A 25,488-nucleotide genomic window follows, 5' to 3' on the forward strand; every position below is an offset into this window, starting at 1 on the left:
TCACCAAGGCCTTGTACAACTGCAGTAGTACCTCCCTGCTCCTGTACTCGAATCCACTTGCTATGAATGCCAGTATACCATTCGCCTTTTTCACCGCCTGCTGTACCTGCATGCCCACTTTCAATGACTGGTGTATAATGACACCCAGGTCTCGTTGCACCTCTCCTTTTCCTAATCGGCCACCATTCAGATAATAATCTGTTTTCCTGTTTTTGCCACCAAAGTGGATAACCTCACATTTATCCACATTAAATTGCATCTGCCATGAATTTGCCCACTCACCTAACCTATCCAAGTCACCCCACTTCCTCTTATCATTCCCCTCACAGCTAACACTGCCGCCCAGCTTCATGTCATCTGCAAACTTGGAGATGCTGCATTTAATTCCCTCATCTAAGTCATTAATATATATTGTAAACAACTGGGGTCCCAGCACTGAACCTTGTGGTACCCCACTAGTCACTGCCTGCCATTCTGAAAAGGTCCCGTTTATTCCCACTCTTTGCTTCCTGTCTGCCAACCAATTCTGTATCCACATCAATACCTTACCCCCAATACCGTGTGCTTTAAGTTTGCACACTAATCTCCTGTGTGGGACCTTGTCAAAAGCCTTTTGAAAATCCAAATATACCACATCCACTGGTTCTCCCCTATCCACTCTACTAGTTACATCCTCAAAAAATTCTTTGATAACTGACTCTAGCATTTTCCCCACCACCGATGTTAGGCTAACCGGTCTATAATTCCCCGGTTTCTCTCTCCCTCCTTTTTTAAAAAGCAGGGTTACATTAGCCACCCTCCAATCCTCAGGAACTAGTCCAGAATCTAAAGAGTTTTGAAAAATTATCACTAATGCATCCACTATTTCTTGGGCTACTTCCTTAAGCACTCTGGGATGCAGACCATCTGGCCCTGGGGATTTATCTGTCTTTAATCCCTTCAATTTACTTAACACCACTTCCCTACTAACATGTATTTCCCTCAGTTCCTCCATCTCACTAGATCCTCTGTTCCCTACTATTTCTGGAAGATTATTTATGTCCTCCTTAGTGAAGACAGAACCAAAGTAGTTATTCAATTGGTCTGCCATATCCTTGTTCCCCATAATCAATTCACCTGTTTCTGTCTGTAGGGGACCTACATTTGTCTTAACCAATCTTTTTCTTTTCACATATCTATAAAAGCTTTTACAGTCAGTTTTTATGTTCCCTGCCAGTTTTCTCTCATAATCTTTTTTCCCTTTCCTGATTAAGCCTCTTGTCCTCCTCTGCTGGACTCTGAATTTCTCCCAGTCCTCAGGTGAGCCACTTTTTCTGGCTAATTTGTATGCTTCTTCTTTGGAATTGATACTATCCCTAATTTCCCTTGTCAGCTACGGGTGCACTACCTTCCCTGATTTATTCTTTTGCCAAACTGGGATGAACAATTGTTGTAGTTCATCCATGCAATCTTTAAATGCTTGCCATTGTATATCCACCATCAACCCTTTAAGTATCATTTGCCAGTCTATCTTAGCTAATTCACGCCTCATACCTTCAAAGTTACCCTTCTTTGAGTACTTTTTTTTAAAGGAATATATATGGGGTCAGCACAACATCGGGGGCTAAAGGGCCTGTACTGTGCTGTAGTATTCTAGTGTCTAGTGTCTAATTTCAAATGAAAAATGAATCATATATCACCAAAAGTCAATGTCGATCTCAAGTGTAAAACAAGAAGTTACTTTATTAAGGTCAGCTCTGAAGGTGAGGAGTTAGTCAAGGAGATTACAAGAACTGGAAATAACATCACCACCATAGGAATTATGAAAAGAAACCGCTATCGCTGTGAGAGCATCCTGACAGGATAAAAAGAATTGGCTATTGAGAAGAGAGACTTATGATTCTTATCAGGTTCACAATTTATAAAATTTAAAAATAGGTTTATTCAAGCTGATGGCAGAGGTATAATTGTCTTGAAATCTCCAGTTTGATCAAAATCAGAGAAGCAAAGGCAATCTTATGAGACCCAACAAGAGAACTCAATATGTTCTCCACTGGCACATTCTCAAAGCTGTTGCTTACTGAAGAAATCCCGATTTCAGCAGCAAACCAATTAATCAGCATCCCAATGGTGCCATTTTTGTGGACTAATTTGAAAAGGTCCGCCTTCTAATGCAGTGCCTTGTAATGTGCACTACATTAAACCCCAACAGAATTGGTACATAAAGCAGGTTGTTTTCCTCCCACAGAGTATTTTCATAATTCCTGTTCTGCAATAGTACTAGTAAAGTCAAAAAAGTTAAATAACAATTCTCAAAATAAAAGTGATAATTATGACTTAACTGCAATACAAAATATAACTTTCTTCCCCTCTCTCTTTCATGTCACCCTATTCCACATTGGTGAACTAAAATAAAAAATCTCATTAAACTACAGCGCAATCTGTCTCTTCTTGCTGAGGGAGAGAGAAAGGAATCCAACGTCAGATATTTAAATATCCAACCAAAGTTATAGTTTTGGCAGTACAGTGTGCACTGATGCAGTGGTTAGTGTAGAATCTCTACAGTGCTTCATACAGGTGGAAGATTCTTGGCTGCTAAGACCAATAGTCTTCTTTAAGCTCCTGCTGGACTTGAGTTTTGGGAAAACATATTTGGTGGTACTCCTTGTCTGGGCTTCCAAAGCATCGATTTGTTCCTGGGTACTACACTCTTCAAAACACTGCCGTGGGTTGCAAAGTGCAATCCCAATTTTGTCAGCAAGTGAGTCTTGTTTTTCGATTCTGTTCACAAGGAGGCAAAAGGTAGCAGAAAAGAGCGAATCGGCAATTTTCAGATTTTTATCCCACTGATCCTCAGGACTGAGGCGCATGAAAGTTTTGCAGACAGTCTTACAGATGTCGTCTTTGTAGTATGGTTCTCTTTCTTGCTTTGGAGTCTGGGCACAAAGAGAATCTTGGTTAGTAGCTGTAATAACAGTGACATTGTATAGGTGGAATGAGGTATTTCATTTGAAGGACTAACTTCATACGTTCCTTTCTCTCGTCCTCACCCTCCTGGCCCTGATATTGTGGGAGTACATGGTACAAAGTCCCTGGACCCTTGTTTTGCCTATAATCACAATAAAATTGTTGCAGTTTGATATAGATCTGTTTACATGCGTGCCCCCTTCCCAAAATCGCCCGTGGCTCCGCAGATTTTCACCCTTTTAATTTATTCAGAAGTCCCAGAACTTTCCGGAATGGATTGTGCTTACCTTTTTTTTGCAAAGCAAGATCAAACATAATTTTGTGAAAGAGAGTGGAAATTTCATTTGCTGCAAATTTCATTATGCAACTATGGAGACATGAAAACTTTGAGAGCAAATGGACCTCTAAAGGAGATGCCACTAAGGTGTTTCATCGTCTGAGTGGTCAGCATTAGTTAATTGTGATGGAATGGGAATGGGATTGTAATGGAATGGGAATAGGATCGTGATGGAATGGGAATGGGATTGTAATGGAATGGGAATGGGAATAGGCTCTGAGGTTAATTGTGATAGAATATGGTGGAATAGATTATGGTGGAATGGGAATGGGAATGGGCTCTTAGGTCCTCAGTCATTCATTTAGACCAGTCCTGATCTGAATCCATCCACCTTCGTTTTAAAACCGTTCAACCTATTATGTTTTGTAAGTTCAAAACATTAAACTAATTCAAAGAAAAACACAGGAATCCCAAATGCAGGTCTAACTTTGGGTTTACCTTAAACAAATCATTCATGTTTCACTTGGTAGTGTGATAACTTATGCAATTAACCTATTTTTACGTGTAACCCATAATTAATTATTTAAACGAACAAGAAAGCTTAATCAAGATATATATGTGTGTGTGTGTGTGTGTGTGTGTGTGTGTGTGTGTGTGTGTGTATACACAGGATTACTCAAGTATTATTGAAATATAAAAAATGCAACAGATAGCTTTGTCTAACAAAAATCCTGCAGTCTTAGCTTCGAATTTCCAGTCAAGAGGTATCTCAGGAAAGAATTCCAAGTTACCACTACCCCTTTGTGTACTGATGTTCCATGGCATCTTCTAAGAAGATGACAACTAATATCGTAAGTGTCTGCCCCAGGCTTTGGCCTGGAGTATCTGAGATATTGTCAGTTTGATACCTCTCAACCCAAATAAGAAAATGCAAACCTGTTAAAAATATTAAAAATGGGAGGAGTAATTTTTAACCATTTTTAACCATTTTGAACCATTAATCGAGGGGTCCTTGGACCCCAGGTTGGGAGCCTCTGCTCTAGAGGGAGCTTAGCTTCACTCACCTCAACACTGAACTGTTCCCACAACCTATAGACTCACTTTCAAGAACTCTTCATCTCATGTTCTTGATACTTATTGCTTATCTATTTATTATTTTGCACTTTTTTCTTTTTGTATCTGCATAGTTTGTTGTTTTTTGCACATTGATTGTTCATCCGTCTTGTGTGTGTCGTCTTTCATTGATTCTATTGTGTTCCTTTGTATGTACTGTGAATGCCCGCAAGAAAATGAATCTTAGGGTTGCATACAGTATCATATCAAAATTCAAAGTACATTTTATTATCAGAGTACATATATATCACCACATAGATTCAGTTTCCTACAATTTCCTCCAGTTCCTCCAATTCCTACAGTTTCCTCAGCAAATCTATAGAATCGTAATTATAACAAGATCAATGAAAGATCAACCAGAGTGCAGAAGACAACAAACTGTGCAAATATAAATATGAGTAAATAACAATAAATAACAAGAACATGAAATAACAAGAGTCCTTAAAGTGAGATCATTGGTTGCGGGAACATCTCAATGATGGGGCAAGTGAGTGTAGTTATCCCCTTTTGTTCAAGAGCCTAATGATTAAGGGGTAGTAACTGTTCATGAACCTGGTGGGGTGAGTCCTGAGGCTCTTGCACCTTCTACCTGATGGCAGCAGCAAGAAGAGAACATGGCCTAGGTGGAGGGGATTTCTGATGATGGATGCTGTTTTCTTACAACAGGGTTTCATGTACATGTGCTCAATAGTTGGGGGGCTTTACCAGTGATATACTGGGCCGAATCCACTACCTTTTGTAGGACCTTACATTCGGAGGCATTGGCGTTTCCACACCAGGCCATGATTCAGCCAGTCAATGCACTCCCCACCTCACATCTATAGAAGACTTGTTAAAGTTTTTGATGTCATGCCAAATCTCCCCAGTCTCCTAAGCAAGTAGAGGCGCTTTCGTGCTTTATTTACAATTGCATTTACATGCTGGGTCCAGGACATGTCCTCTGAAATAGCAACACCCAGGTTAGTAAAGTTCCTAACACTCTCCACATCTGACCCTCTGATGAGGACTGGCTCATGGAATTCTTGTTTCCCCCTCCTCAAGTCTACAATCATACAGAATAGAATAATACAGATTAGAACGTTATTGTCATTGTTCAACACAACGAGATTCCAGTGCAGTGCTATTCCAGTCTGCAAAAAAGAATGTTTACAATGCATGTGGTAAGGCATAGTTGAAAAAAAAAATCCCATATTTACATGTAACAAGTGACTTTGATAGTCCATAACACTCAAAGCCACTGGCAAGCCTTATTCAGCTGCACAACAGCCCTCGGGAAAAAGCTGTTCTTCAGTCTAACTGAGTCGCCTTAGATGTTTCTGTATCTCATACCAGATGACAGGAAATTGAACAGACAATGTCCGGGATGGGATGAGTCTTCAGTGATGTTACAAGTGCACCATGGCATCAGGAATTGTATATTGTCTCCAGGTCTGGTAGTTGAGTCCATGATGTGCTGAGCTCCCCTAGTCAACTGTTGGAGTGTTTTGTGATGTGTCTTGCTGTAGCTAGAGTATCACACTGCCACTCCATGTGTCAGTACGCTCTCTATCACACAACCACATGATAAAGGTTGGGAACCCCTGTTCTAGAGCCACGAGTCAGAGGAACTAACTTCTCAGTATTTACCCTGGCCCTTCCAGAATCTTAGATGTTGCAATTAGATCACCCCTTACTCCTGTAAACTTTAGAAGATGGGTCCATCTTACAGAATTTCTCCTCAGGGCACAACACTTCTCCCGACATGCACTTCAAGATTGTGCAACATATAGCATACTCAATGGGCCAAATGGCCTGACTCTGTCCCTGTGCTTTATGGTCTTCTGCTCTCACATGATGGTGAGGTCTCTACATTTGCCTTGTTGCAAGGTTCCCCTGCACCCTCCCACCCCTCCCTGGCTCCCAGCAACCCCTGCCAATACGGACACAACATCTTATCATGAGATGGCCAGTTGTATTTCCGCCACTCCTCAGGTTATTGGCTTGGCTCAGCAGCTGCTGCTGGAGAGAGCAGGGTCTAAGCAATTAGAGAAGTAGAGAGTAGCTCTTGCCCCCAGGGTCCATCCTTTTGGCTGAAAACGTCTGGTCAAGTGATCTCCAGGCTGAAGGAGATGTGTACTTCTAAGTTCAAAGTAAATTTATTATCAACACAGGTATAAATACACACAAGAGAAAGTCTGCAGATGCTGGAAATCCAAAGCAATACACACAAAATGCTGGAGGAGCTCAGCAGGCCAGGCAGCACCTATGGAAAAGAGTAAACAGTTGATGTTTCAGGTTAAAGAAGGGACTCACCCCAAAATGTCAATTGTTTACTCTTTTCCATAGATGCTGCCTGACCTGCTGAGTTCCTCCAGCATTTTGTGCATAGTACCGTATTAGTATATGCTATTTTGAGATTCATTTTCTTGCAGGGAATAAAGGAATACAATAACATTTTGTAAAGAAAACTACATAAATACAGAGAATGACTGTCAAAAAACCTTATGTTTCTAAAAAAAAACTTATGGTTTTTATATTTTGGGTTTTCGCCCCTTCTTTCTCATTGTTATTTTTGGTGTGGGGGGAGGGGACTTGGGGGTCGATGTTATTGTTACTTTTTGTGTGGGGGAGGGAGATTTGGGGTCAGTGTTCTTGCTGCGTTTCATGTGGCGGGGGGGATGATGATCATGTTGCTGTTCTTTACTGAGTGGCGATTGGGTTTGGTATTTCTCTTTTAATGATCTCCATGGTTTTTCTTTGTTCCATGGCTATCTGGAGAAGATGAATCTCAGAGTTGTATACGGCATACATACTTTGATAATAAATGAACCTTTGAAAACCAAGGTGTAAAAGAAGACAAATTGTGCAAATAAAAAATAATGTGGAGAACGTTAGTTATTAAGAATCCTTGAAATTGAGACTGTAGGTCTTGGCATCAGTTTGGAGTAGTGATGATTGAAATCATCCACGCCAGTTCTGGAGCCTGATGGATGTAGGGTAATAACTGTACCTGTGGTATTGGTATTGGTTTGTTATTGTCACATGTACCAACATAGGGTGAAAAGCTTGTCTTGCATACTGTTTAAAGAACAAATCATTACATAGTGCATTGAGGTTAGACAATAGCAAGGCAGAATAAAATGTAAAAACTGCAGAAAAAGTACAGTGCAGGTAACCGATCAAGTGCAAGATCATAAAGAGTAGATTGGGAAGCCAACTGTCCACGAGGTCCATTCAAGAGTCTGGTAACAGTAGGATAGAAGCTGTGTTTACTGTGAATGTTCACAAGAAAATGAATCTCAGGGCTGTATACAGTGACATATATGTACTTCAATAATAAATTTACTTTGAACTTTGTCTAAAAATATGATTAGGGACTGAATTTTCCATCTTCACACTCAAGTTGGAGGATCAACACCTTACATTCCATCTGGGTAGCCTCCAACCTGATAACATGAACATTGATTTCTTGAACTTTGGTAATGCCTCCCACCTCACCATTGCCCATTCCTTTTACCCTCTCACCCTAACTCCTTACCCCCACCCGCCAATCTTCTCCTTCTGGTGCTCCTCCGTCTTTCCTTTCTTCCATGGCCCTCTGCCCTCTCCTATCAGAATTCCCCCTTCTCCAGTATTGTACCTCTTTCATCATTCAACTTTCAAGCTCATTACGTCACATCTCCCCCCTCCTGGTTTCACTTATCACCTTGCGGTTCTTCCTCACCTCCCCCCCCCACCTTCTAACACTGAATCCTCATCTTTTATTCTCTAGTCCTAATGAAGTGTCTTAGCCCAAAATGTTGACTGTACTCTTTTCCATAATGCTACCTAGCCTGCTGAGTTCCTCCAGCATTTTACGTGTGTTGCTTGGATTTCCAGCCTCAGTGTCCATATGCAACCTATTTCACTAATCTCAGATTCGAGTATATTCCACAACTAAGATGAGCAGCCTTTTGGTAGAGAACTAGTGGTGGTGGGTGCTTTCAAGCTTTTGTATCTTCTGCCTGATGGAAGAAGGGAGTGGAACATAGAAACATAGAAAACCTACAGCATAATACAGGCCCTTCAGCCCACATTGCTGTGCCGAACATATCCTTACCTTAGAACAACCTAGGCTTACCCATAGCCCTCTATTTTTCTAAGCTCCATGTATCCATCCAGGGATCTCTTAAAAGACCCTATCGTTTCCGCCTCCACCTCTGCCGCCAGCAGCCTATTCCAAGCATTCACCACTCTCTGCGTAAAAAAACTTTCCCCTGACATCCCCTCTGTACCTACTTCCAAGCACCTTAAAACTACGTCCTCTCGTGCTAGCCATTTCAGCCTTGGGAAAAAGCCTCTGACTATCCACATGATCAATGCCTCTCATTATCTTGTACACCTCTGTCAGGTCACCTCTCATCCTCCGTTGCTCCAAGGAGAAAAGGCCGAGTTCACTAAACCTATTCTCATAAGGCATGCTCCTCAATCTAGGCAACATCCTTGTAAATCTCCTCTGCATCATTTCTATGGTTTCCACGTTCTTCCTGTAGTGAGGTGACCAGAACTGAGCACAGTATTCCATATGGGGTCTGACCAGGGTCCTATACAGTTACCTCTCGGCTCTTGAACTCAATCCCACAATTGATGTAGGCCAATGCACCATATGCCTTCTTAACCACAGATCAACCTGCATAGCAGCTTTGAGTGTCCTATAGACTCGGACCTATGGACTCGGACCCCAAGATCCCTCTGATCCACCACACTACCAAGAGTCTTGCCATTAATGCTATATTCTGCCATCATATTTGACCTACCAAAATGAACCACCTCACACTTATCTGGGTTGATCTGCCACTTTTCAGTCCAGTTTTGCATCCAACCAATGTCCCGCTGTAACTTCTGACAGCCCTCTACACTATCCACAACACCCCCAACCTTTGTGTCATCAGCAAATTTACTAACCCTTCCCTCCACTTCCTCATCCAGGTCATTTATAAAAATCACAGAGAGTAGGGGTCCCAGAACAGATTCCTGAGGCACACCACTGGTCACCAGCCTCCATGCAGAATATGACCCATCAATAACCACTGTTTGCCTTATGTGGGCAGCCAGTTCTGGATCCACAAAGCAATGTTCCCTTGGATCCCATGCCTCCTTACTTTCTCAATAAGCCTTGCATGGGGTACCTTATCAAATGCCTTGCTAACATCCATATACACTACATCTACGGCTCTACCTTCATCAATGTGTTTCATCACTTCCTCAAAAAATTCAATCAGGCCCGTAAGGCATGACCTGCCTTTGACAAAGCTATGCTGACAATTTCTAATCATATTATGCCTCTCCAAATGTTCATAAGTCCTGCATTTCAGGATCTTCTCCATCAACTTACCAACCACTGAAGTAAGACTCCCTGGTCTATAATTTCCTGGGCTATCCCTACACTCTTCCTTGAATAAGGGAACAACATTTGCAACCCTCCAATCCTCCAGAATCTCTCCCGTCCCCATTGACGATGCAAAGATCATCGCCAGAGGCTCATCAATCTCTTCCCTCGCTTCCCACAGTAGCCTGGGGTACATCCTATCCGGTCCAACTTGATGCTTTCTGAAAGCTCCAGCACATCCTCTTCCTTAATATCTACATGCTCAAGCTTTTCAGTCCATTGCAAGCCATCCCCAAAATCACCAAGATCCTTTTCTGTAGTGAATACTGAAGCAAAATATTCATTAAGCACCTCTGCCATCTCCTCCAATTTCATACACACTGTCACATTTGATTGGTCCTATTCTCTCACGTCATATCCTCTTGCTCTTCACACACTTGAAGAATGCCTTGGAGTTTTCCTTAATCCTGTCTGCCAAGGCCTTCTCATGTCCCCTTCTGGCTCTCCTAATTTCATTCTTAAGCTCCTTCCTCCTAGCCTTATAATCTTCTAGATCTCTATCATTATCTAGTTTTTTGAACCTTTCGTAAGCTCTTCTTTTCTTCTTACCTAGATTTACAATAGCCTTTGTACACCATGGTTCCTGTACCCTACCATCCTTTCTCTGTCTCATTGGAATGTATCTACACAGAACCCCAAGCAATATCCCCTGCCACATTTCTTCCATACATTTCCCTGAGAACATTGTTTTCCAATTTATGCTTCCAAGTTCCTGCCTGATAGCCTCATATTTCCCCTTACTCCAATTAAACATTTCCCTAACTTGTCTGTTCCTATCCCTCTCCAATGCTATGGTAAAGGAGATAGAATTATGATCACTATCTCCAAAATGCTCTCCAACTGAGAGACCTGACATCTGACCAGGTTCATTTCCAATACCAGATCAAGTATAGCCTCTCCTCTTGTAGGCTTGTCTACATATTGTGTCAAGAAACCTTCCTGAACACAACTAACAAACTCCACTCCATCTAAACCCCTCACTCTTGGGAGATGCCAATCAATATTTGGGAAATTAAAATCTCCCACCACAACAACCCTGTTATTATTACTCCTTTCCAGAATATGTTTCCCTATCTGCTCCTCGATGTCCCTGTTTTTATTGAGTGTTCTATAAAAAACACCTAGAATTATTGCAACACACATCAAAGTTGCTGGTGAACGCAGCAGGCCAGGCAGCATCTCTAGGAAGAGGTACAGTCGACATTTCGGGCCGAGACCCTTCATCAGGACTAACTGAAGGAAGAGCTAGCAAGAGATTTGGAAGTGGGAGGGGGAGAGGGAGATCCAAAATGATAGGAGAAGACAGGAGGGGGAGGGATGGAGCCAAGAGCTGGACAGGTGATTGGTAAAAGGGATATGAGAGAATCATGGGACAGGAGGCCCAGAGAGAAGGAAAAGGGGGGGGGGAAACCCAGAGGATGGGCAAGGGGTATAGTCAGAGGGACAGAGGGAGAAAAAGGAGAGAGAGAGAAAAAAAAAATGTGTGTATATAAATAAATAATGGATGGGGTACAAAGGGGAGGTGTAGAATTATTGACCCCTTCCTATTCCTAAATTCCACCCACAGGGACTCCGTAGACAACCCCTCCATGACTTCCTCCTTTTCTGCAGCTGTGACACTATCTCTGATCAACAGTGCCACGCCCCCACCTCTTTTGTCTCCCTCCCTGTCCTTTCTGAAACATCTAAAGCCTGGAACTTGAAGTAGCCATTCCTGCCCCTGCACCATCCAAGTCTCTGAACTCCAAGTGCTGATCCACCCTCTAACCTCATCAGCTTTATTGATAATACTCCTCGCATTAAAATAGACACATCTCAAACCATCGGTCTGAGTGCATCCCTTCTCTATCATCTGCCTATCCTCCCTCTCACACTGTCTCCAAGCTTTCTCCATTTGTGAGCCAACCTCCCTTTCCTCCGTCACTTCAGTTCAGTTCCCAACCCCCAGCAATTCTAGTTTAAACTCTCCCCAATAACCTTTGCAAACCTCCCCACCAGGATATTGGTTCCCCTGGGATTCAAGTGCAACCTGTTCTTTTTGTACAGGTCACACCTGCCCCAGAAGAGGTCCGAATGATCCAGAAATCTGAATCCCTGCCCCCTGCTCTAATCCCTCAGCCACGCATTTATCCTCCACCTCATTCTATTCCTGTACTCACTGTCATGTGACACAGGCAGTAATCCTGAGATTACTACCTTTGAAGTCCTGCTTCTCAACTTCCTTCCTAACTCTCTGTAGTCTGTTTTCAGGACCTCCTTCCTTTTCCTACCTATGTTGTTTCCTACCTCTGGCTGTTCTCCTTCCCACTTCAAGATATTGTGGATGCAATCAGAAACATCCCGGACCCTGGCACCTGGGAGGCGTTTCTTTCCTGCGTCCACAGAATCACCCATTTGACCCCTGCTAACTATAGAGTCCCCTATCACTGCTGCCAACCTCTTCCTTTCCCTACCCTTTTGAGCCACAGGGCCAGACTCTGTGCCAGAGTCTGCTTCCCCCAGGAAGGCCGTCTCCCTGAACAGTACTCAAACAGGAGTACTTATTGTTAAGGGGGACAGCCACTGGGGTACTCCCTAGCATCTGCTTCTTGCCCTTCCCACTCCTGACTGTTACCCACTTATCTGTCTCCCAAGGCCCTGGAGTGACTACCTACCTATAGCTCCTCTTTGTCACCTCCTCACTCTCCCTGACTAGATGAAGGTCATCGAGCTGCTTCTCCAGTTCCCTAAAGCGGTCCCTAAGGAGCTGCAGCTCAATGCACCTGGTGCAGATGTGGCCATCCGGGAGGCTGGGAGTTTCCAGGACCCCCCTACATCTGACATCAAGCACAGAAAACCGGCCTCACACACATACCTCCTGTCTGTATTCCTCACAAGTGACGTACCTCGCCTCAACCTGTTATCGCGGAAGCCCCGTCGAGCCAAAGCCTTCCTACTCTGTCTCTCACTACTCTGACGCCTGCTCTGTAAAGCTGTCTTCTTTTTAAACTCTTCCCGCTGTTCTCACTAGCTGACCCCCACGCACTTGCGCAGTCATGCCCCATTCAAAGCGAATGTCTGAGGTCAGTAGAATCTTTCAAGGTGCAGACAGAGTTCTGTGATGAAATCACTTCTGTTGGCAGGGAGGTCTGTCTTCTTCATGGAAGCTTTCATGGAAGCTTTTATGGGCACCTGACTGTAATCAATGGCTACTTGGACTACTTGTGGCAAGGAAGTTCAGAACTAAAGTGACCAAGATTTTATTGGAGGCACAAGTTCACAGAAACACTTAATCAAAGTATTTCTGCAATTTTCTTTCCTTCTCTTGGTGGCACAGCCGTGAAGAGTTTGAGGCTGCAAATATTTTGCTCATCAGGGAGGTTCAGGTCGGATGTGGTGCCTCTGAACTTTGTGTGGGAGTAAGGCATAGGAGCAGAATGAGGCCATTCAGTCTGATGTGCTATTTGATTATGGCTGATTTATTTTCCCTCTCAAAGTCATTCTCCTGCCTTCTCCCTGTAACCTCTGACAGTGGCTGTGGAAGCCAGGTGTTTAAGTATATTTAAGGCAGAGCTTGATAGGTTCTTGATTGGACATGGTATCAAAGGTTACGGGGACGAGGCCGGGTATTGGGGCTGAGGAGGGGAAAAAGGATAGGCCATGATTGAATGGTGGAGCAGACTCGTTGGGCCAAATGGCCTAATTCTGCTCCTATGTCTTATGGTTGGAAGATAATAACTGTTTCTGAACTTGGTGGTGTGGGACCTACAGTAAGATTTCCTGTCTGAAATATAATATTCAGTGTCAGGCTATTCTTCTTGCATTCTACAACAATAGAAATGTTTTGATTAGCAAGAAGGTCAGTGTCCTTCATGGGAACTCTTTTGGGCATGAGTGTAGATAGTGACTACCTGTACTCATGGGAGGCTGATATTCATTCATTTTCACTCTCCATTTGATTCTCCGGTCTTTTCCCCAAAACTAATTAAGAACGTATCAATCCCTGCTTTAGATATATCCAATGGCATCGCCTCCACACCTGTCTATAGCAATGAATTCCACAGATTCACCGCCAACGAGCTAAAGAAATTCCTCCTCAGTCTTTGTTCTAACTGGACATCCTTTGATCTGAGGCTATTCTTAGACTCTGCATTCCTACTCTGTTTTGGCATTTTAACATTCAGTAGGTCCTTTTCTCCTATCCTCAACAGTCTCACCCATCCTGAGAGGCTAGCTATATTGGCATCACTTCTTTGACTCACATAGAATGATTACCTCAGCAGGTAACTCCCAGTTGGATGTAGTGCACTCTGTTATCTCTGGAGGGTCTTTGGGCAATCTCAATTATTTCTGAAGCTGCCCAGTCAGACTCCTGATCTGAGCAGAGTGTCTCCTTGAAAAGCAAACAAAGCAACAGACCAGAGTGATACAAAACATCAGAGGGTTGCTCATTGGTGGAGAAGCTGGAGCTGGACTTGGTGCAGATCGAGCTGCTGCCTACACTGGAGCAGCATCGGAGTGGGTGGGCGAAGGATGTGTGCAATAAAACAGTGAGTGATCGTCCAGTCCGTTTTCTTGTGATCGCAAAACCCTGTTGGATATTGTTAATGTTGAATGCTGTAGGTCCAATTCACTGGTTTACTGGCTTACAGTAGGGGAGCTCATGGCTTCAGTCATAGAGAGGACTCAGCCCAAGCCACGGTGTCATGTGTTTGCAGCCGCCCAGGAGAGAGGCGTTGGAGTCAGTGCACTGCACTGGAATGCCTGAGGTGGTGTGATACAGCTTGCACGCTGGAGTCAGTGCTTCCCTCCACTGTTCGCTCAGCAGAAGACAAGATGTATTGTCTTCAACTGCAGACTGCTGTAACATTCAGGGACCAGGGTCTTGGACTATATATTTTTTGTGTGACTATACTTTACTGCAGTCTTATATATGCTCTGTGTAGCTTGTGCTACGTATGACTATTGGCCCCAAAGTAACCCTGTTTTCTTTGGCCACATTCATGGATGTTCATGTATGGCTGAATGACAATTAAGCTTGAACTTGAAAATGCTGGAGGATCTCAGTGGGTCAGACAGCATCTTTCGAAGAAAGTAAGCAATGGGTGTTTCAATTTGACACCCTTCATCTGGACAAGCCAGCGTGATGTTTTTCCTCATCTGAAAGTGACTGTTCATTTATACCCATAATTTGGAGTTATAAGCACAAGAGATTCTGCAAATGTTGTAAATCCAAAGCAACACACACACAAAGTCACTGGAGGTACTCAGCAGGTCAGGCAGCTTCTATGGAAAAGAGTAAACAGTCAACGATTTGTGCCAAGACCGTTCTTCAGGACTGGAAAGGAAGGGGGAAGATGCCATGATAAAAAGGTGGTGGGAGAGGGGCAGGAGAACGAGCTATAAGGTGATAGGTGAAGCCAAGTGGGTGGGAGAGGGGAGATGAAGTATGAAACTGGGGCCTGATAAGTGGAAAAGGCAAAGGGCCAGAGAAAAAAGAATCTGGTTGGAGAGGAGAGGGGATCAGGGGAGATGGGGAAGGTGGAGGGGCACCAGAGGAAGGTGATCAGGTGAGAAGAGGTAAGAGGTCAGAGTGGAGAATGAAGAAGAGGGAAGGGTGAGGGTAAAAGAATTACCAGAAGTTGGAAAAATAATGCCATCAGGTTGGAGGCTACCTACACAGAATATGAGGTGTTGCTCCTTCAGCCTGAGAGTGCCTCATCATGGAAGAAGAAAAGGGCATGGACCAACATGTTGGAACAGGAATGAGGATAGGAATTGAAATAATTTGCCAGTGGGAAATTCTATGATTTTGTGAAAGGAGCTGAGATGCTCAATGAAGTGGTACCCCAATCTATGTCAGGGCTCACCAGTGCAGAGGAGGCCACGTTGGGAGCACCAGGTACAGTAGACGACCACAACAGATTCGTCAGGCCCGAACTGTCAACGGTTTATTCCTCTCCATAGATATGGAATGACCTACTGAGTTCCTTCAGCATTTTGTGTGTGCTCCCCAAAACCTGGAGCTCCAGTTTATATTGGTATGCCCAAAGAGTAGAGTAATATAAATAATGATATCATTAGGTGTGTACCCAATGCAAGAAAAGATTAGGCACATTAATGCAAATCTTGCTCAGATCGTGTGTAATTTTGCAATTTAAGAAATGTTACTTGGAATCATTTGGTAATATGATTTTGTGCCAATGAGAAAGTAGATTCCTCCAAGGGGACCACAAGCTTGTTGTGGGGTTTGGAGGCCTGTGTGCCTCAATGACCTGGAGAGCTATACTGGCTGGTGCCAGGGCCTGCGCTTTGGCTCTTGGTAGGGTCACCCATGCCAAAGGGTAGAGGCCAGACTAAGAGTGGACCACCAGTCCTCCAAGCTCAGGGGTTCAGCTTAGGGCTATCAACCCTGAATGGTAAAAAAAAATTGTTACAGAAGCAGCAATGAAGAATCCATTTACATCTGAGTGCATTGATATTCCCAAGTCTTCGCCCAGGACTTGCGTGACTGACAGTAGTGAAAACCAAGAGGAAGCTACTGACACGATGAAGGAAGCCCTGAAAACCTCCAGAGGTGGGGGACCTTCATTGCTGCCCTAAACGCCAGTGGTGTAACAGGCAGTAAGTAAATAAGTTAAAGCAGTCTGGGTTAAACAAGAGGGGAAATATTCCTGTACAGCTCCTGCTAAATGATGGTCCTGGACCTATGGAGTCTGATTCACTGGTGATACAATGTTCTTGCTCCCAATTTAACCTAAGTCTGGAGTCAATTACTCAACTGCTAAAATTATGAATTTACACTCATAATTCTGCTCAGATTGCCCACAGCTTCAAGAACTCTATCTGAATAGGTATCTTCTCTCAGAGAGGAGAAGCGAAGGTCTAGTGAAATCGTGGGGAAATAAAAGATGTGAGGAAGGAAACCTTGCAATGCCTGAAATTTCAAACACCTCTTAAATCAGCAAGATAAGATTAATTGAAATGCATCTGCCTTCAGAACTGGCAGTTAGATATTTAAAACGGCTGGCACTTTGCAGGGACTTATGGTTTGACAGCTCCAATGTCAGATGAGATACATCTGTCAAGATAGAGAAAACCCCCAAAAATTTATGTAACTGGAACTGATTAATTAAACAGAATTAAACTTTGATCTTACTTATGCTATGATACCAAAATCTTCATAATTTTATTAAACTATAGCCATTACACACTTCACTTGGAAGGAACAATCCCTTGATGAATTGAATTATTTATTGGTTGAGATACAGCACAGAATAGGCCCTTCAAGCCCTGTCGCCCAGCAACCCCTTGATTTAACCTTAGCCTAACCATGGGACCATTTACAACGACTAATTAACTTACCAACCAGTACATCTTCAACTGTGGAGAGGGGAAGCTTGCTGCAAGGGCAACAGCTTGTTCTCCATATCATACTGCCCTGGCTTGCATATCACGTAGATAGCTAGGACACAATATCCGTGGTCAAGCCCGACCAATAGAGAGTCTCAGATATGTAGTTGTACTAAAAACAGAATGTGCTGGAAATACTCACCAGGTCAAGCAGAGTCTGTGGAAAGAGAAACAGAGTTAATATCTCAGGTCAGAATTCTGATAAAGTCTTTGACCTGAAATATTAACTCCATTTTTCTTTCCACCATTGTTGCTTGGCCTCCTGGTGTTTCCAGCATCTTCTGGTATATTTCTGATTTTCAACATCTGCACTTTTTGATTTTTATGATCGTTGTGATTCCAGTCAGTAACAAGTCACAACAACATAAATAACAACTTGAGTTATGCACTGTCTTTAGTATACTAAAACCTATCTGGAGGCATCACAGGAGCACCATCAAATAAATCATTAGTAGGAGATATTAGGGCAGGTAACCAAAAGCTTGCTCAATAATGGAGGTTCCCAAGAGGGAATTAAAAGAGTTTGTTGCTGATTCTCGAGTTGGGGTACTTGAAATAAAGATGACACTGCTGACTGTAGTGTCGAAACTGCAAACTGTTGGTCTTCCCCCTGGCTGTGGCAGGAGTGATACTTCTCTCCCTCTTTTTAGAGAGAGTGAGAGAGAGGGAGAGGGAGAGACTGGACATGTCAGACTGTTGGAATGAACAGCGGTTTGTGATGGACTCTGGATCGTGGTCTCTTTGAGGACTTTGCTATTGCTTGTATGACAGGTAGTGGGGGAGTTGATGTTTTTATTGAGACAGGTGGGGGAAGGGTTGATGCTTTGATGCTGCTTGAGCACAGGAGAGGGGAGGGGAGGAATTTGGTGTTCTAACATTTTCCTGTCATTTATTCTTTGGGGTTTTCTTCTGTTTAATGGATGCCTGTGAAGAGTAAGAATCTCAGGTTGTATACTGTATGCATTCTCTGATATTAAATAGAACCATTGAATCATTGAAAGAGGAGGGAAAGACAGAGGTTTAGAGAGATAATTCAAGAGCTTAGGATCATGGTGGCATAAGGTGTCACCTGCAGTGACATAATGATTAAATTCGGTGCTGATACCAGACCAGATTGGGCAATGGCAATTTGCTTGTATATGAACCCACCTTTCTGGCTTTGGAAGATTTGCTTTTAAAGTAGCACACTTGCTCAATCATCTCTTTGTGGTCCTGCGTAGGAGCAGATTCAGCCGCAGCTTCGTCAGCAGCTTCTGAAGTTCCTTTGGCAGCAGAAGACTTATCTCTGTGCTTTGCTGAGGCACTAGAGGCACTGCTCTTGCCTGATTTGGTCTTTGATTGGGGTGATTTACCTTGAGTTGACTCTGAAGGCACCTTTGAACTTGTCTGTTCACTTGGCTGTGTTAATGAGCTTTCAGTCTCCAAATTAACCTGTTCACTCTGTCCACTTCCTGGTATTTCTGGGCCCGATTCTTCTGCTTCCAAACCACTCCTTTGTGAATCAGCCACATCTTTAATTTTTTTATCAAAGCTTTTAATGACGTCCATTTTTTTACTTCTCGGCTTAGAATGTGAAGTCTGATTTCGGGAGCTGGCTGACCCCTTATTTGACAATTTTTCAGTCACTAGTTTTTCAACCAATTCTTCCACCACATCTTCAAGAACCTTTAAGAACCTGCGTTCTTCCAGTACAATCACAAGGTCATCACATGACACTTCAGATGTTTCAGGGCAAAATTTGGAGTCACCTCGTGTCTTTTTCGACTTTTTTCCCGATGTCTTCCTCAGGGGGCTGTGCTGCTTAGAGTCTGTCAGTGAGGGACTAACAAAAGATCCATTGTCTTCATTTATGTCCTGTGGCTCTGCAGGTGCTGAGGTGATACTGGATTCTACCTGATCTTCAGCTGGTGCATCATCTGCAGAGGCCTCCGGTGCCCTCATTTGGTCAGTTTCAGTGGTGTTTGCAGCCTCTGAACTCGAAACCTAAACAAATTCACAAAGGTTCAATTGTAACATCCAAATCATCACAATATCAATAAATTGTATTGTGTATCACTTTACAGCACTTGTGTTACTGAGCTTTTAGTCTCCGACTTAACCTGTTCACTCTGACCATTTCCTGCTATTTCTGGGCCTGATATTCCTGCTACCAAGTCCTTTGTGAATCAGTCATGTCTTTAACTTTTTAATGAAGAAGAGGGCAGGAAAATCTTTGCAAACACTACTCAACCTGCAAAGTTGCTTTTCCAAAAGTTCTGTTCTGGAAAGCACTACAGAAGTATTGAAACAAAAAAGTCACACCATCTTAAAAATGTCTTTCCCCAGGCGGTTAACCATTCAGGTTGATCAGATTAACTGTGGTGCTACCCCCAGTATTCGCTTGGCAGAAGACAAACTGTATTGTGGTTGACTGCAGATTTCTGCGGCGTTCATGGACTCAGAGTCTTGGACTTTTTTTTGTGTGTAACTGTATTTAACTGTATCTTACATGTACCTACTATCTTATATGTGCCTTGTGCTATGTATGGCTGTTGGTACCGTGTTTTGCACCTTAGCCCCAGAATAACACTGTTTTGTTGGGCTGTATTCAGAGGTATTCGTGTACGTTTGAGTGGCCATTGAACTTGAACTTGAACTAGTTCTTCCAAGAGGACCACAACCTTGTCTTAGGGTTTGGAGGTTTGTGTTCCTCAATGATCGGGAGAGTATGTTGGCTGGAGTCAAGGCCTTGTGCTTTGGCTATTGGTAGGGTCACCCATGCCAAACAGGTCAAAGGGTTGTGGCCAGACTAAGAGTGGTCCACCAGTCCACCAGGTTCAGGGGTTCAGCTCAGGGATTACAACCTGACTGGTAAAACAAAATGATTATGGAAACAGCAATGAAGAATCCTACATTTGTGTGCGATGGTATATGGCCAAGGACAGACAGAGATGGAGGACCGTCATTGCTGCCGTAAACATCAGCAGTGTAAGGGGCTGTTACTAAACTAGTTAGTTTCCTCTACCCCTCCCACTACTCCCTTCTGTCCGTTACCCCAGTCCCTACACTGCACTGTGAGCACTTTATACCACATTTATAATGTTATTTACACATTGGTATTTATGGATTTATGCACATTTTATTCCAGATCTATACCTTAATCTCTAACATTATTTTTTATAAAATTCCTTATAATTGTTGAATGTTGTTTTTTGGATTGTATGTCATCCTGTGACCAACATACCACAGCAAATTCCTAATACATGTAAATGTAGTTGGTGAAAGTTAATCCTCAACCCATTTTATATCATAGCCTTTACTGACGTCCACTTTTTAATTCCCTACTTAGAATGTGAAGTTTAATTTTTGGAAACTGACTGAGCCCTAATTTGAAAAGTTTTTAGTGACTTATTTTTTCATGCAATTCCTTCATCGCATCTTCCAGAATGCCACAATGGCTGACCAGGTTGATTCCTTGGGTAGAGGTCCCATATTTCCATGAGTTCAAAAGAACCTGATAGAAGTGTACAAAATGATAAGAGGCATAGATCGAGTGGACAGTCAAAAACTTCTTGCCAGGGTGGAAATGGTTAATATCAGGGATGAACGTTTTAAGATGTTTGGAGGAAAGTATGGGGGGGATGTCAGAAGCCGGTATTTTCAGGTATTTTTCCACAGAGAGTGGTGAGTGCATTAAATGCACTACTAGGGGTTGTGGTAAAGGCAGATACCTGTACCCTAAGATAGGCTTGTGGGTGGTAGAAAAGAAATGGAAGGCTATGTTAGAGGAAGGTTTAGATCAGGGGTTCCCAACCTCTTTTATTAAATGGACCTTTATGCCATGGGGCTGAGGAGGGGAAAATAGGATCAACCATGTTTGAATGGTGGAGCAGACTCAACGGGCCAAATAGCTTCATTCTGCTCCTCTGGCTTTAGTCTTATGGTCTTTACCATTGTAGGCCCCAGGTTGGGAACCCCTGGTTTAGATTAATCTTAGAGTATATTAAAAGGTTGGCACAATTTCATGGGCTGTAGGGCCTGTACTGTGCTGTAGTGCTCTTTGTTCTGTGTTCTATAAATGGAAATCCTTGTTAACTAAACACAGAGAATACTGTGGTCTTCAGAAGCAGGGGACTCAATATAATGGGTTGGCCAATCAATGTGAGAAGTAATTTCTTCACCCAAAGAGTAACAACCCTTTAAAATTCTGTATCCAAGAAGTAAGTACAAACTGGGTGAAGGGCTGGAGATAGAACTCTACCAAAGGAGGTGTAAGGTATTCCTTCTCCCTGCTAGCCTGCAGGTCACCCTTGGGTAAGGTTTAGCATTGGTTTAGCCCCCCTTCTACCCCCAATCAGGGTCACGTGAAGCCATGGAAACAGGTGGTGGATGGTCGTATGAGCAGCTGCTGCATAATTCAAGTCCTGGTTACATAACCACTGATGCTGGGTAGACAATTTCTGAAGAGTTTTGATAATGGCTGGGGTCACCCATATTTGTAAAGACACTGCCCAGAAGAAGGAAATGGCAAACCACTTCTGTAGAAAATTTTGAAAGAACAATCATGGTCATAAGACTATGGTTGCCTACAATGTTCGACATGGCACATAATGATGATGATGACCCAAGAAGATATTGGAGTCTTGGTCATCAAAGTAAATTTTACTATCAGAGTACATGTACGTCACCACATACAACATTGAGAGTCTTTTTTCCTGTGGGCAGACTCAGCAAATCTATAAAATATTAACTATAACAGGATCAATGAAAGATCAAACAGAGTGCAGGAGACAACAAACTATGCAAATGCAAATATAAATAAATAGCAATAAGTAACAAGGCCATGAAATAACAAGATTAATAAAGTGAGATCATCTCAAGTTGTGTCATCTCAAGATCATCTCAACTCATTTTGAGTTGTGGGAACATCTCAATGGATGAATATATTGGTAAATTACTGTAGGTAGGTAAGTTAGTTGGTTTATCATTGATACATGGACCGAAGTACAGTGAAGAAACTTCATTTTGCATGCCATCTGTTCATCACTTCAGCTAGTACAGGGAAAAGCAAAACCAGAAAGCCGAATGAAGTATTACAGAGGAAGTGCAATGCAGGCAGACAATAAGGTGCAAGGCCACTGTGACGTACGTTCTGGGTCAAGAGTCCATCTTATCATACTAGGGGAACGTTGAAAAATCTTATAACTATGGGATAAAGCTGCCCTTGATCCAAGTGGTACGTGCTTTCAGGCTTTTGTATCATCTGCCCGATGGTGGGAGGGGTAGGCAGAGAAGAAAGAATGTCTGTAGTGAGTGGGGTCTTTGATTCTCTTGGCCACTTGAGGGATGCAGTGAGTAGTGTGGACAGAGTCCAGAGAGGAGAAGCTAGCAGAGATTGAAAGGAATCAAAGGATTCAAGATCACCTCAGTGATTGAGCAACAGCTTCTTCCCCTCTGCCACCCAATTTCTGAATTGATATTGAACCCATTAACATTATCTCACCACATTTTTGATTTTTATTTTTACTCTACTTATTTAATTTAACTACATACAGTTGAAGTCAGAAGTTTACATACACTTTAGCCAAATACGTTTGAACTCAGTTTTTCACAATTCCTGACAATTAGTCCTAGAAAACATTCCCTGTCTTAGGTCAGTTAGGATCACTACTTTATTTTAAGAATGTGAAATGTCAGAATAAACTCTTTTTCAGTTCTGCCCACAAATTTTCTATTGGATTCAGGTCAGGGCTGTGTGATGGCCACTCCAATACCTTGACTTTGTTGTCCTTAAGCAATTTTGCCACAACTTTGGAGGTATGCTTGGGGTCATTGTCCATTTGGAAGACCCATTTGCGACCGAGCTTTAACTTCCTGGCTGATGTCTTGAGATCTTGCTTCAATATATCCACATAATTTTCTTTCCTCATGATGCCATCTATTTTTGAAGTACACCAGTCCCTCCTTGTGTGGGCATGTGGCCAAGTAGCTACCTGAAGGTTGTGAGTTTGAGCCCCAGCCGAGGGAACGTGTTGTGTCCTTGAGCAAGGCACTTAATCACACATTGCTCTGTGACGACACTGGTGCCAAGCTGTATGGGTCCTAATGCCCTTCCCTTGGACAACATTGGTGTCGTGGAGAGGGAAGAGTTGCAGCATAGGCAACTGCTAGTCTTCCATACAACCTTGCCCAGGCCTGTGCCCTGGAGACTGAAGACTTTCCAGGCGCAGATCCATGGTCTCACAAGACTAACAGATCCATTAAAAAAAAGTCCCTCCTGCAGCAAAGCACCCCCACAACATGATGCTACCACCCCCATGCTTCACGGTGGGATGGTGTTCTTCGGCTTGCAAGCCTCACCCTTTTTCCTCCAAACATAATGATGGTCATTATGGCCAAGCAGTTCAACTTTTGTTTCATCAGACCAGAGGACATTTCTCCAGAAAGTAAGATCTTTGTCCCCATGTGCACTTGCAAACTGTAGTCTGGCTTTTTTATGGAGGTTTTGGAGCAGTGGCTCCCTTCCTTGCTGAGCAGCCTTTCAGGTTATGTCAATATAGAACTCATTTTACTACGGATATAGACACTTGTCTACATGTTTTCTCCAGCAAGGTCCTTTGCTGTTGTTCTGGGATTGATTTGCACTTTTCGCGCCAAAGTACGTTCATCTCTAGGAGACAGAATACGTCTCCTTCCTGAGTGGTATGATGGCTGTATGGTCCCATGGTGTTTAAACTTGCATACTATTGTTTGTACAGATAAACGTGGTACCTTCAGGAATTTGGAAATTGCTCCCAAGGATGAACCAGACTTGACATCATTTTCTGACCTCAATCCAATAGAAAATTTGTGGGCAGAACTGAAAAAGCTTGTGTGAGCAAGGAGGCCTACAAACCTGACTCAGTTACACCAGTTCTGTCTGGAGGAATGGAACAAAATTCCAGCAACTTACTGTGAGAAGCTTGTGGAAGGCCACCCAAAACGTTTGACCCAAGTTAAACAATTTAAAGGCGATGCTACCAAATACTAACAAAGTGTATGTAAACTTCTGACCCACTGGGAAAGTGATGAAAGAAATAAAAGCTGAAATAAATCATTCTCTCTGCTATTATTCTGACATTTCACATTCTTAAAATAAAGTAGTGATCCTAACTGACCTAAGACAGGGAATGTTTTCTTGGATTAAATATCAGGAATTGTGAAAAACTGAGTTTAAATGTATTTGGCTAAGGTGTATGGAAACTTCTGACTTCAACTGTATGTATATATATGTATGTAGATAGATAGTTAGACACACACACAGTGGAACTAGAAAGTTTGTGAACCCTGTAGATTTTTTTAAATTTCTGCATAAATAACCTGAAATGTGATCAGAACTTCATGTAAGTCCTAAAACTAGATAAGGAAAACCCAATTAAATAAATAACAGAAAAAACATTATACTTGTTCATTTATTTATTGAGAAAAATGATCCAGTATTACATGTATTTATTGGAAAAAGTACATGAAACTTTGCTTTCAGTAACTGGGGTGACCCCCTTGCACAGCAATCACTTCAGCCAAACATTTCCGGTAACTGTTGATCAGTCCTGTACATCGGTTTGGAGGAATTTTAGGCCATTGCTCCTTACAAAACTGCTTCAACTCTGGGGTATTGGTGGGCTTCCTTGCATGAGCTGCTTGCTTCAGGTCCTTACCCTTCCCGCCGATCTCCCTCCCGGCACTTATCCTTGTAAGCGGAACAAGTGCTACACATGCCCTTACACTTCCTCCCTCACCACCGTTCAGGGCCCCAGACAGGCCTTCCAGGTGAGGTGACACCTCACCTGTGAGTCGGCTGGTATGATATACTGTGTCCGGTGCTCCCAGTGTGGCCTTCTATATATTAGTGGGACCCGACGTAGACTGGGAGACCATTTTGCTGAACACCTACACTCTGTCTGCCAAGGAAAGCAGGATCTCCCAGTGGCCACACATTTTAATTCCACGTCCCATTCCCATTCTGATATGTCTATCCATGGCCTCCTCTACTGTCAAGATGAAGCCACACTCAGGTTGGAGGAATAACACCATATATTCCGTCTGAGTAGCCTCCAACCTGATGGCATGAACATTGACTTCTCTAACTTCCGTTAATGCCCCTCCTTCCATTCTCATCCCATCCCTTATTTATTTGTTTGTTTGTTTGTTTATTTATTTTTTCCCCATTTTTCCTCTCTCTATCTCTTTTTTCTCTCTCTGTCCCTCTCACAATTACTCCTTGCCTGCTCTCCATCTTCCTCTGGCGCTCCCCTCCCCCTTTCTTTCTCCCTAGGCCTCCCGTCCCATGATCCTCTCCCTTCTCTAGCTTGTATCCCTTTTGCCAATCAACTTT

The 25,488-nt window shown here is 43.0% G+C and overlaps 1 protein-coding gene across 1 annotated transcript; it reads right to left on the bottom strand.

The window, feature by feature from the left end:
* Positions 1-2,486: 2,486 nt before the first annotated feature.
* On the bottom strand, positions 2,487-19,076 carry LOC134359720 (uncharacterized). The gene is made up of 2 exons (XM_063073238.1): positions 18,285-19,076; positions 2,487-2,915 (listed from the first exon to the last, which is right to left on the bottom strand). The coding sequence occupies exons 1-2, from the start codon at positions 19,074-19,076 to the stop codon at positions 2,487-2,489; spliced, it is 1,221 nt and encodes a 406-aa protein (XP_062929308.1).
* Positions 19,077-25,488: the final 6,412 nt, after the last annotated feature.

This window comes from Mobula hypostoma, chromosome 21 (genome assembly GCF_963921235.1).
Source record: "Mobula hypostoma chromosome 21, sMobHyp1.1, whole genome shotgun sequence".
NCBI lineage: Eukaryota > Metazoa > Chordata > Chondrichthyes > Myliobatiformes > Myliobatidae > Mobula > Mobula hypostoma.